Source organism: Grus americana, chromosome 8 (assembly GCF_028858705.1).
Source record: "Grus americana isolate bGruAme1 chromosome 8, bGruAme1.mat, whole genome shotgun sequence".
NCBI classification, from domain to species: domain Eukaryota; kingdom Metazoa; phylum Chordata; class Aves; order Gruiformes; family Gruidae; genus Grus; species Grus americana.
The window spans coordinates 16,029,458-16,043,190 of NC_072859.1; the positions used below are offsets into that span (position 1 = coordinate 16,029,458).

The 13,733-nt window shown below is 37.5% G+C and overlaps 1 protein-coding gene across 3 annotated transcripts in view; it reads left to right on the forward strand.

Annotated features, from left to right (window-relative positions):
* Positions 1–13,733, forward strand: part of DPYD (dihydropyrimidine dehydrogenase) — a 360,787-nt gene that overhangs the window by 252,373 nt on the left and 94,681 nt on the right. For all 3 annotated transcript variants that reach the window (XM_054833661.1, XM_054833664.1, XM_054833663.1), the window contains exon 17: positions 12,810–12,930. In XM_054833661.1, the coding sequence (XP_054689636.1) occupies positions 12,810–12,930 (121 nt within the window). The remainder of the gene's footprint in view (positions 1–12,809; positions 12,931–13,733) is intronic.

Here is a 13,733-nt window from a genome sequence, read left to right on the forward strand (position 1 = left end):
CTCAGGCAGGCAAAGCCACGGCATCAACTGGTGCTGGCGCTCGTCCCGCTCAGAGCCGGAGCTTGGTTTAGCTGCCCTGCAGAAGTCCATTCAGACAAACATTTTGGTGGTTCTGTGGATTCACCCTGTTCGGTTCCTGCCCAAAGGTGCTGCATTGTTTATACCAGAGATAGGAAAGGAGTAGCGGATAAGAGGAAGCACAAGGACTCACCTGTTCACTTGGTGTGAGATGATCAGTATGATGGAGAGATCTCAAGTCGAAAGCAACACATTAGTTAGATTTCCGAAGCACAGGGGATGCTTCTATACTTTTTAAAAAAACAAACCCATATTCAAAGATCTCAGCTTAAGTGCAAGAACCGATATTCTTTATGCTATAAGCAAATATTTTAAAAGTTAATAACATCCTGGCTTATAAATATTTCTCATTAATTAGTCATACCTTCTAACCTCCAAAATATAAAAAAAATCTTTGCCTATCTCAGCATTTAAGCTATAGGTTTGGGGGATTGTTTGCTTTTTTAGTTTATATTGAAGGAAGTGTGCGTATGTCTCTTGTGAGCACTGAAATTCAGATCCTGGTGGTTTAACTCTTCAGATCATATGTAAAATGAACTTGCTTTGTGGTTCTTTTCTTATCTTTGTTTTCATTTTACGTAAACTGTACTTGCTACAGCCTCTGCTGCTGGCTGTGTTCATGTTTATTGCCTGCAATTAGGAGACAAGTTTCATAAAAGCCCACATTGCCTCATTCAGAAGACGACAAATCTGTTAGAAAGAAAACAGGAAAAAAAAAAAAAAGCAAAAGCCCTGGTTACTCTGCGAGATGAGAACTGGCTGCATGGCACAATTAGATTTGCTCTGCTGTACCTTGGAAATAGGAAAGATGAGGCTGCTTTTTAATTGAAGTGCACAGCATAGCATGCTAATTTGCCGTTGCTCTGCCAGCAAGGAGCTTGAAGTATTTTAAATAAATGATGCCCCAAACAGAATTTGATTATATCTGTGTTCATGTGGCATTCTACTATCACCCTACAATAATATGCTGGTTAAGTATAATTCATTGAGTCCTGCAGGCAGTATTAGTTGTCTCTCTTCCCTTCTGTATCAGTTACTGCAACAAATTAATGCAAAGTGCAGCAGGGTGGTGTTACGCTGTGCTATAGCAGCAGTGGGAACATTGCCACCCAAAATCCAGTGTAAACCCGTACAATCGAAGTGAGGTTTGTGTTGCTGTTTGCGGTGGAGTTTCAGGATTTGTGTGTCTTGCGGTTCTCTTGCATTGGCCACCGCCATCTGATTTGGCTGGGATGTCAAGAAGATAAGTCCTAGCTGATCTCGCTGTCTACGTGTCTGTCGGTGCCCTCCGGTGCTTTGGGGCATGTTTCAACCACACGACCTGCTTCACGCATGTTTCTCAGAGTTGAAACTGTTTCTAAGACACTGAATTTCTGTACGTTTCATAAAACTAGGCAGCGGGGTAGGGGAGAGGCATTGTCCGCCACCCGAGCTGATGGATGTGAACAGGAGCCTTAATAGTCCAGCTGAGGGAAAAGCTCAGGCAGACGCAGGAAATTCAGTCACAAGGCGCAGACTCCTCAGAAACAAGGATTCCTTGGTTCAGGCGGTGATGGTGGTACTCTGCGTGCGCGGAGATGCGCTGCGTTGAGTGTTGTTTTGCTGGGAGGGCGTTTGGGGTGTGCAGGGAGGAGGCATGCTGCTGCTGGCCTCCTCCAGCTCCTGCAAACGGAGATCTAAGCACGCTTGATCACAGGCCAGATGTGTTTCGTGGGCTTACGTTCCTGGCTGCCACACTGATCGTGGCTGCTTGTCATCCTTTATTGTGGTTCAGTTTTGTTGTTTTAACGTCTTTGGATGAGTTTTGCACCTTCCCTGGTTTTCCCTTTCTCTTTGCACTCCCTCCTTCTTTAAACCCCTCCTCATAAAGTAAACCCTTTGCTGGGCTGCCATCAAAGTAACAAGTGACACATGAGATATCTTGCTGGAAATCTGAACAGAAAAAGCTTGCTGACTGTGGTCACTCCTGGGTTGGTGACATCGCTCACCTTCCTCCAGTACCAGAGGATTCATTTCCTTTTCTGTTGCCCTCATGGGATTCAGGTGTGGTTAAATGTCACTATTTAAATGGATTTCTTCCATGTCTTTAGTTATGTGCTCATGTATTCTATTTTTTTGTAACATGTAAACAGAGACAATAATGAGGTATGACAGTTAATTGGTATTTTGTCTTAAGAATTCTGTTTTTCATAGACTCAAGAAGAAATGAATTAAGATGCAAAGTTTAATAAATTCATTGTCAGAACGCTATTTGTAATTTCATATTGCAGTTTGACAACATTTAATCCACTGTTATTGCTTTGAAAGATTTTTAATTGAATTTCTCAAAAGACAAAACGTAAAATAAAAAGGGATTATAAATAGGACAGTAATATTAACAGCACTACTAACTTGCTGAAACTTTTTAATGACATGGTATGGCTGTTAATAAGGTTTTAAATACTGTTTATCTGTGGTGACTTTTTATTTCTATATGGAAAGCATTCTCTACAGAAAGGATTTGCTTAGAAAATGTAAAAGCGATTCTGTTTCCTTGAAATTCATGAAGATGTGAAATCAAGTTGGGGATAACCTTATTTTCAATCTCACTATGATAGAAGCATGTCAGCTGGAATTCACATTATGGATGACAGATGTCACAAAGAAGGTCAGTTCAGCCAAAATGCCAGTGACCTGCTGCTGTTTAAAAAAAGAAACAAAAAGATTTGGGCTGTTTTAATGACACTTCAGTAGCCTAACTGCGATGGAGGAAATAGTGAGGGCGTCCCAGAAGGAAAGAAAACTATGATTTTTTTAAAAAAGCAAATGGCAACCTGTACTTATTCTTGCAATTGTATTTGAATGCACTGAGAAGCTTTCAGGAAAGGGGAATGCAGAAAACTCAGGGAAGCGTATTTCTGTGGCCTGCATGGTTCAATGTTTGGGTTAAATGTCTAGATCCTGTGGGCCGCTTTGCCTTTGGATAGGTGCTTGCGGCATAATGTGTTGCAGTCGTTCATACGGATCGTGTCTGGTAAGCAGACATTTATTGGAAAAGAAATGTTCAGCAACAAGTATCTATATGCAGGTAAAATAAAATATTTTAAGATTGTTCATCTAGGCGCATAATAAAAGTTAACTACGCAGTGCACATTAATAGCTTTTTCTTTCTGTGGTTTTGGTTTTATGCCACCATTTGATAAAGTTAATTAACAGTGTGTTAACTAGTCTCTTCACTGCCTACATGAGAGTTTTCAGGACTAGGCTCATACTTTTTTAATTTTGCCTCACCTCCGAGTAAAGTTGGTGCGCTGGAGGCTTGCTCTGTAGAGTAGACCAAATCTGAATACAGGCCCACACGATGATCATTTTAACACTGAGTGGAAAATCCTTCTCAGACCGTATGTTTAAAATTCCCGAGTTTGGTGGTTTCAAAGATTTATGGTTTCCTCAATTATTTGGTATTTTCTGCCTCTTTATTATAGGAAAGGACTAAGAGCTTGCCTACCTGACCACAAGAAAAAGCTATTTGTAGCTGCAGCACTCATATTCCAGTTCTATGCTTCCCCTTAAAATATTTCATATATGATGTAAACCTAATCAAACCTTTATGCCTTCTAGCAGGTAACCTCTGCATGAACTAAAGAGCTGAAATATTGTTTAATCATGCTGCATACCACTTTTTTACAGTGATATGAGACACATTATTTTGGTTGGCTAGAAACAACCAAGATAAAATATTTTATTCTGTCAGGGGTAAAAAGGCATTTTTATTAGTCAGCACTGTACATATACTAATGCCTTTGACAAATAAATCTTTCCAGTTAGTATCTCCAAGAAGTTTATAAAACGTAAATGTGCAGTTTCACATTTTTCACTTGGAATGTTTAGGCCCGAATGGTATCGGAACAAATCATTTGCTAATTTGAACTGGCAATATGTGCTTCACCCTTGCAGGCCAACTATTATTAACCTCTATTCTGACAACCAAAGAAAATAATGGTTGTATCTAACTCCTTTAATGTTGCATTAAAATCAATAGCTGCAAATAGTGATTGCTAGAGTTTTAACTGACCTATCTCAATGAAACATAAAGAGATCTTTTCCTATCATATAAGATAACAATTAAAAAAAACCCCAACACGTTAATTTTAAAAGCAGGAAGTTTTCTAACAATGATGTTTCTTCTGGTTACTTAGTTTAACATTTTAAATTTCTTCTTTAAAAAAGCAAAAACCAAACAAATTTGGAATAAGGAAAAATGTTATGGTTCGACCACCTACGCAGGGAGAAGACTCAGTTTTCAAAATAAATTCAATTGCTTTTCTTTTAGTGCTGAGGAGAAAACAAAAAGCTTTTATGTGATCTGAAAAGGGAGTAATTGCGAAGCTGACTAAAGACAGCCACAAACCTTTCAAGTCTCAGTTGTGCTTGATCTTGACATCCCTCTTATCGTTGCTCTGGCTCCCAACACAAATCTATGTTTTGTACTTCTGTCTACCGGTCAATCAAAAATTTCCAGCTCATTTTTGACCTTGTCTTCACGCTGGTTATCTTTTCAGTCATTAGGTGCCACATTATCAAAGAAGGGGTGTAGGAGTGCTGTGTTGCTAATAGAGACTCCAAAATGGCTCTCCCACACAGCACTTTGACAAATGTATTCTTGAGTTTGCATACTGACCTGTGTTAATATTGGCAGCTATTAGATGAGATATGTTAAAAAGCTTTGGAGTGTTGGTTTTGTTTGGTTGGGGTTTATGGGGTTTTTTTAAACATACTGTTAAGCGTCGTTCATTTGTGCAGCTCTGGTAGTGTACTACAATAAGGAAACAACTTGCTGTTCCCATTTTTTCACTTGGAATAGAGAGAGGTGATCAAAGGCTGTTTGTCTTATGCTTTTAACTTCTTTCAAAGGTTGTAATTGTAGAGCTGGAGAAGGGAGAAGTAGTGATTGCCATACCAAATGAGAGTAAGAAAGGAAAGGGAGATGGAGATCTGATTCTGTCAAAACCTTTTATGAGTCTTTTAAGATTTACTTGGCTAAACACTGTTAAATTTAAAGTTCCATTTTTTTAAGAGCACCTATTTTTTTCTTTAGTTTTTCAAAGTAGCCTAACTCTGACAAGTAGGAACCACAGTGGTGTCATAGTCTCATGTTAGCTTTTCTCAATGCCTGCTGTTATCTCTCCCAGTATAGACAGGGTCTCAGAGCTTTGACTTCTCAGCTCAGCCATGACCAAAGCATGGACATAATCCAGAGTGACTTGATTTTGTCCAGTCACACATTGGTATCACTAGAAAAAACGAGACTCTCAATTAAGCTCCCCCAAGTGGAACCTGCAGTGACTGATCTGAAGAGCAGCTGACCAAATCATGACACCATGTTTGCAGCTTTACTTTAAAGTAACAAAGTCCTAGCATCTAAGAATGGAGCTAGATGGCAGGGTTTTTTTAGTTCTTATAATTTACCACAGGAAATAGTAAAAATAAAAAATAATAATAAAAAAAAAAAGTTGAATCAAGTCTCTGGACTCTTGCTTAGATTTTTACTTTGGCAAAAACATCTATAAATTGGGAGTCATTACTCCCTAGAAATATAAAGAAAATAAAAATTAAATTAAAATAAAAAAATATAAATATAGTCTTTACATGGTTTTCAAGTGGTAATGTTTTTTGCCTGAGTGAAAAGACTATAACGAAAAGAGTAAATGTAGGCTGAGAAAGCTAATGGAAATTTTCTAGGCTATACTTCTGCATCTTAATCTGCAGTATTTTGTAAGCAAAATTGTGCTTGTTTCACTAGTAGTATATGTTTGGCTATATAACCCATATGATATAACTTCAGTTTAAAAATATTACAGTTTTTGTTGAAATTATTAAGAGAACACTTACTATGTAGACATAACATAAATGTCTTGATTTACCCAGTAGACTTCTTTTAAAAGATTTTTTTTTTTTTTTAAAAAAAGAAGGGAGCATTTTAGAGTATGTAAGAGAGTAGAAAAGAAGTATATCCTTGAATTAAACCAGTGAGCAATAGTCACAGTACATATCGTTGCTATGGTAGTGGCTAACTGGTAACTATGTGGACCTTGCTTAATTCTTCTCATACGAATCAATGATTTTTTAGAAATTCTTCAGAAAAACCTGGAAACCCTACAACCTCTCTTCATATTGAAAAGACCTCTTATTTCAAAGTGCAAGTTAATTAATAAAAGCTGAAGGCCTCAAATGGAATTAAACATTTTGGTCCTCCCAGAACAAGATATGAAATTATCCATTTACGGACATTTTTGATTTTTTTATCCTGAATAGGGTTTTCCTGTACCAGTTTTTTGAAGATGCCTAATGAGATATTGTAGCGTTTGGGGTTTTGGGTTTTTTTTGGTTTGGGTTGGGTTTTTTGCTAAACTAATGGAAAAAGCTTCCACTACCTTCAGTGCACTTTGGATCTCACACCAAAAGGCAATACAGTATTGACTGAAAAAGAGGCATAAATTCACATACTGTCATTATCTCTAAAAGTTTATTTTGTGGCATTGGTTTCACATCACATCGTATCATAGATTCTAGCCAGAAGGATATAAGCTCTCTTCCAGCAGCTACATTTTTGTGGGGTTGACCAGGCTGACCCAAAGCCTCTGAAGTCATTTAGGCATTTTTTGAATTTTTTCCTAATATATATAGATAGCTTCACATACAACTGTTAAAACTGTTATTCCTGCCGTAGGTTAAACTGCCTCATTTCTTTCTTTTTGACAGCTGCGGTCAATAGATGTTGACCAAAAGCTGTCAAATTTCCTGAGAAATGAGGAAGCATTTTTTACTCCAGATGAGTAGTAGAGAGTTATTTGTCTTCTGTCCTGGGAATTCCTTCCCTTAATTTGACAGGCTTTAAACAAATTGTTAACTTTAATTAAGTTTGAAATGGGACAAATACACAACCTAAACTGCCCCTTTCTAGGATGTGAGAAGGTAGTAAAATTAACCATGAGATTCGGAAATGGTGTCTCTTTTGCTACAGTGATTGACTGCAATTTTATAGTTAGGTGCTGTGGAAATTTTGGGCAGGTTTAGAGATAGTTTCATGGCAATGTTGGACATCTCATAGGAGGAAGGAGAAAAGATAGCTGGGGAAAAGATCAATAGTAACATGGAAAAAAGGAAAAAAAAAAGAGGTGAATGCTAAAGATACTAATTTGCAGTGCTTTAAGCTGAAATTCCCATACATTTTCTTCATGTTTGAAGGAACAGCAAAACAGTAGCTCTTCACACACAGAGATTTTTTTTTTTTTTTTAATTCTTATTTCCTAATGGAATTCTGGATCCATGTTTGATCTGAAAAAGAGATACATGATAGACACATATCAAAAGCATTTAAACTATCAGCTTATCAGGCCAACAAGTCCTCAGAACATCTGTGGGATCTTTGTAAAAGATACAGATCCAGACCTACACACCGAATAGGTGAGGAATCTGTAGAAATGATCACTACTCACTTTCTAAAGCTGCTCGAAGCGTGTCCTGCCCCTGCCTCCTGCACCGCAGGTTGTGGCAGGTGGTGCCGCTGTAGCGTTCACAAGGCAAGGGCAGCACGGCCCGGCACAGTCTGCCTCTCGCGTGCAGGTTATCTGCAGACGGGGAAAGATTCTTTTCTCCTTTTTTGTTTTTCAGACGAGGGTGCATTTGAGTCCTCGTGGGCTCTCAGACAGCCGTTTGACTGAAGATAGGTTTAACTCTTCCCTTGTAGGCTATTGTTGAATGAAACAGTAAAGTGATAATACTACATTAATTAAATTTAAAAGCCAAATCTTGCAAATTCTCACTTATAAAGTTTTTCTTAGGCTACGTAATTCCCGAACATAAAAGCACTCCCTCCTTTTCCCATAGCTACCCAAACTATTTTGGAAAATGTATCTACTGTGCAGAATAAGGAAGTTAACTGTAGAATTTTCATATTAAAAATTCCTTCAATGATAATGGATGTAAGGGAGATACAAGATTTTTTTCTTAAGGGCCAGTACAGAAAGAAAATCTGTCACCAGAAGAACGGACCGGTGAGGGACTCGGTGCCACTTGCCTACTAACCATATATAAGAAATGCCATGTCAGCTTCATGGGCGTTAAATTAATACAAACACAAAATAAGTCCTCTGTAACTTAGTATCAGTATTTAAAATTGCAAATGCATTGACATAATGTATGATTTAGCCATGAAAGTCACTGGCAAGAGATATATATGAGAATAGTTTTGTGGCCATCAAAGACTTGAGGTTTATGAGGAAGATCAGACTTACGCTCGCATTAAATAGAATAAAGTATTTTAATTTCTGAAACTTTGTTGTTTAGGTCATCGTAGTCAGTGATAGATGAGATTTAAGGACTTTACATGCAAGGTCCTAATGGATCTTGCATCATTCTCTGTGCCATCTAGAACTTCCCATCATCACAGTCAGGATAATGGACTTGCACAAATCATCAGCATGACCTGTAATGATAACTCCAGTAGTTCTATGTAAGAAAGCCTTCATACATATGTAAAATGAGGATTCTGTCTGAGAAGAGTTATCTTTTTATACTTTCCACAAGTGCATACCCTGTTCTTAGTGAGACAGAACTGCCACCATTATAGTAATTGGGGTGGAGTGAAGATTACACGGTATGGTCCATTTTCGGTAGCACTAATTAGACAAGTTCAGCTAATGTGCTTTACTGAGTGGTAACCTTCCTTCTGAAGTTCTTGGGGGAAATTCTGTAACAGGTTTATTTTTATGACATCTTTCAGCCTGACATTTGTATTCTTTATATATGCACACATACATATGTGCGTACACTCACACATATGTGCTTCCCAAGGACTGTTTGCATAATCAAGAAAAGCATGTTCGTTACCCTAAAGTAATTGTATTTCTATCTTTTGCATTACTGAAATACTCTGAAAAACTGATTAAATTCTAGTATTAAAAATATTTCTTTTGTTAATGTGGAAAGTATCTCATAGTTTAAGGTATTCTGAAAAATCAAGTGCAGTTTTCTGCCAGACAAAGCTTTCCAGATCATTATGCAAATGACTTGGTACCAAAACAAGGTGAGTTTGAGGAGGTGCACCTCAGTCTATCTGACTGTCCTGTCTGCATTTATTAAACAGGTATAATAGTACTTCCCTATCTCAGAGAGGTGTTCTGGATACAGTACAAAGATTGTGCAGCAACAGGATAATGCAAAAACACTGCAAGAACATTGAAAATAGATCATAGTAAAAATTTCCCAAATTTGAAAAATCTACAGCCAGACATTTCTGTGATAATCTCTTCATGGTTTTGTTTCTTTCCATGGAACACAAGGAGGGGTGACCTACTCTACGCACAGCATTTTCGCACTCCTTTTTAAACATGCAGGATGTATCTGCCTTGGGGGTGAGAGGACGTGGGATTCATCTCATTACCGATGCCAAATGCAATCAGTAGACAACTTGCTGCTTTAATTTCTGAGGACTTACTCTTATAGTTATGGTTGTAGTTATGCTTATCATGTGATCATTTAGAAAAAAAGGTGGATGGTTGTTTTTCCTCTAGTATATCTACCCATTGGCAATGAGTAGTTAGGATTAAAAGCTCCATCTAGCCCAAGGCTATAATGAATATTCAGGAAAAATGATTTTGTACTGCTGCTTAGGGAAGTAAAGAGACAACCCCTGTAATATTCAAGTCTCCTGTGCCTTTGGAATAAACAAGCAATATTTGATTAAGAACAGGAAGACAGAAGACACACTGATGTACATCTCATACCAAAAGAGACTTTATATGGTATTAAATTACCAACAGATTCCTGTAGGTACAGTGCATGAATCAATATTATGTTTTAGCTGATGATAATTTCACCAAGCTTCTATTTAGATGGCATTTGTTTTAAAAAAAAAAAACCAAAACCACCAAACAAAAAACCAGCAGATAAACGAAGTGTGCTACCAATGGGTGTTACAATCCATTGAAGCATTTGTTCGTTCTTCTGGATTGACACACAGAGCAATATTATGCTACGCATTCCGTAACAATCGCACTGTATCATCATTAATGAGAGAACTAACAAACGTAGTTATGCGTAATAGAAGATAATTTATAGCAACATGATAGACTTTGAACCAAAAGCATTAAAATCCTGCACTACATTAAGCAGAATAATATTTTAGTTAGTTCATATTGTTGATTTTGCGAATGCAAATGTCCAGCTGTTTTTAAGGCTAATAACATTTTACATATCAAGCCATTTAGAAAATATTTCTTAACTATGCAGGCTTCATCAACACTTTATCAATGATAAAAGCTGCAGGCACTTTCATAAAGTTGGATTGGGGTAAAAAAGATATTTATGTTGTATTAGCAGTGACAGGTATTTTTTGTAATGTGATTTACGGGCCTCAAGATTCATTCTTTTACAAGTTATATGCTCATCCTTCAATGTTTTATAAATCCAGTCTCTGATAAATGCAATTTGTAAATTGGGGTCAATCTTTCAGAAATCCAAGTAGATGGGAGGCCTTGAATCAGCAAAATGAATTAGGCAAAATGAAGCCTGTACATAGCCTCTTTAAACCCAGTTTTTGGTGCCACCTTGTTAAATTTGCACCTGAGTTTAAAACTTGCTGAATATGATAAATTAATATTCTCAGAAATCTTAAGTTTTGAACTGCATTGCAAATTGGGATAATTTCATTAGTCAATGATTGCACTTAGAAGTGAATTCTGTATTTCTAATCACTTAAATCTTTCTTGAAAGTTATGTTCTTGTGTGAATTCACCTCCTTCAGTTGAGTTTTCAAATTATTTTCCTATTAAGTTACCTGTGGTTGTATGGGTACCGAAAATGGGTAGGTTTCCAAGACTGATACAAGTGAGCCTTTCAAAAGGGCTTTGTCTAAACATGTGCCATGCAATCAGATATTTAAAGTGTTTACTAGCTTGAGAAACTGAAGACCCATCTATTGCATTTGTTGCATTAATCTTGGTGTGGGAGAAGCAGAACTGATGCAAAATGAAGGTCTTTTGGGGAAAAAAAGGTCAAATTATCATTTATTAAGAAAGAGAAACTAGTTAAATTGTCTTAGGTTGGATAGAAATTGAGTTTATATGAATGAAAGAGATCTCCCAATAAGTTATTCAATGTGGATTAAAATAATTGTATTTTTTTAAGTGTTAGCGTGGGTTGGAGTAAGAATTTTCATGGCAGCACTAGAAGCATGATGAAGTCAGCATAATGAGTTATGTGGTGCCAACATCCTGAACATTATTACAAGGATTTCTAAGGAGAAGAATTAACATAAAGGATATACAATTCATGTCTTCTCAAGGGTCTCTCATTTCTGCATTGGACCTCAAGGAAATTCAAAACAGAAATGAAAGTTGAAGATGCAGCTACTTTCATACGGCCAGTGCAGCGTTCGTACATATTTCATGGCAGCGGCATGGGCGGGGAGATCACCGTTTTTATTGGAATGGCACAGCTAGGTCTCAGGGGGTTACTGTTCATGTCTAGCACTGTGCACTTTCTAGGAACACAGCCTGTGGGGATTTTTGTTTGTATTTAACCATTGGTGTAAAAAGAAAAACCAACAAGGGGATATATTTCCTGTGTGTTCACTAGACAGACAACCTTGGTGTCCACTGGATTGTTTTAAACTAAACTTCATTTAGGCTCATCCCATTTTCAGCTACTACATAGCAATGCAGCTTTCTGAGTTTTTACAACATCCAAATGGGAGAAAATTATTCATATATGACAGACTTAATTATCTGAGAGAGTGATAAAGATTTAGTAAATGTAAATAATTGCTGCGGTACCAATTATCCTACCCACAGGTTATACTTGTACTAAATCTCGTAATAGCACCATTCAATTTTTAACCAGATCACACACCATGTTCTATATGCATCAGTATTGCAAATTTTAAGGTATTTGTTGAAGAGCATTATCAATAGCCAACAGAAGAAAGCAACCACCCATACCCTAAGAATTATATTGAACAATAACCGTTTTATGTGCCAGACGCAGAAGGTTAGTTCCACTGAGCTGATTTCAGTGGAAAGGACAGCTGATTACTGTCTACATGAGATGTATTCCATAAGGGAAGTAAATGCCTGGAATCAGGAAAAGCCAACACTTGAAGATTTCGATTTCTGGCTTTAACAGAGAAGATTTTGATCTTTCATTTACACTATGGCCATCCCAGGTTATTCTCTGAAGTCAGAGGAGAGTTCAGAAATGCTGAATTGCATTCTGATAGCCCTGCAACCTCAACTCATCCTTGTTGTGCTGATAGAGGTGCGATCAGCCAATGCTCCGGGTTCACGTTATTTTATAGGATACTGGTTATTTTCAATATACCTTACATAGAGCGAGTCATTAAAACTGAAAAATAATTTTTCAAATAAATGGGTAAAGAAAGTCTCTGTCATCCAAATTGATATTTTCCCCTCTTTGGGAAGGGAACATTTTGTGATATCTTTGTCTTTTGGAGAAGAAAAAAAAAAAAAGGCAAATTTTCCTTTTTTCATGAACTAACCTTTCTGTAATGGATTTGCAGTTACTCAATGTGTCTGAAATAAGTTAACTAATGAGAAGAGGTTCAGTCCTGATGTGTAATTTCACAAAATCGCAGTATAGCCACTTATAGCAAAGTTTTCTATTTCCTTGATATACCTTTTGTTCCTATTACTTTTAATTATGTTCTATATTTATCTGACCTATTTGAACAGGATCCAGAGCTGGTACGGAACATCTGTCGCTGGGTTAGACAAGCTGTTCAGATTCCTTTCTTTGCCAAGCTGACCCCAAATGTCACTGATATTGTGAATATTGCGATGGCTGCGCAAGAAGGTAACCGACAAGCTGTGCAGATTTACTAATTTGCTGGATGGGGGAAGATAGGGGAGTTGCTGGAATAATAACAAATAACATCAGAAACTAATACGAAAATACTTTATTTGATGTATTTAGCGTAAGCACAGTGATTGAAGGCTTCCTAATTTTGTCTATGATTCTAGAATATAGCAATATATGAAAACTATATTAGACTGTTAACAGTAAATCATATATGTTTGTGCATGTGTTTGCACGCTTCTATTTCTGTCACATTTATATGTTTACCATACCACTGTAAATTCCCCTATACGTACATTTAGTAGTGAAAATGGCATGTGTCTCCTGAGAAACCAGAAATACACCATTTGAAGGTGTGTATAGAGCTTAAAGTACAACATGGAAGGAAATTAAGCTTGCAAGTAGGTGTATTAATTCATCACTTGGAACCGTGGTCACCATTTCTCTGTCACATCATTCATTTCACCTTGCCCCTCACAAGCTTGGAGGAGGAGACCCATGTGCTGGGGCACCTCCGGGTGTTGAACAACCACCGTAGCAGGTTCTGCCCCACGCAGCTGAAGGAAGGGCAGAGATCTGCCTGCCAGCCCCAGTGTTTCCCACGTGCTGGCTTGTAGCCCTTACAGCTCCTGCAACTGAGGCAGCCTGCCGTGAAGCTAGCGTTAAATTTACCAGCCCAGGGTTGGTCTTAAGGACCCTTCTGCGCATCCCCTTACCGTTTGTTGCTTTCTGTCTTCAGCTGTTTATTTGAATTTCTAGTTATTTCACAGTTTCACAGTTTTTCCTGTTGTATTTTTTCC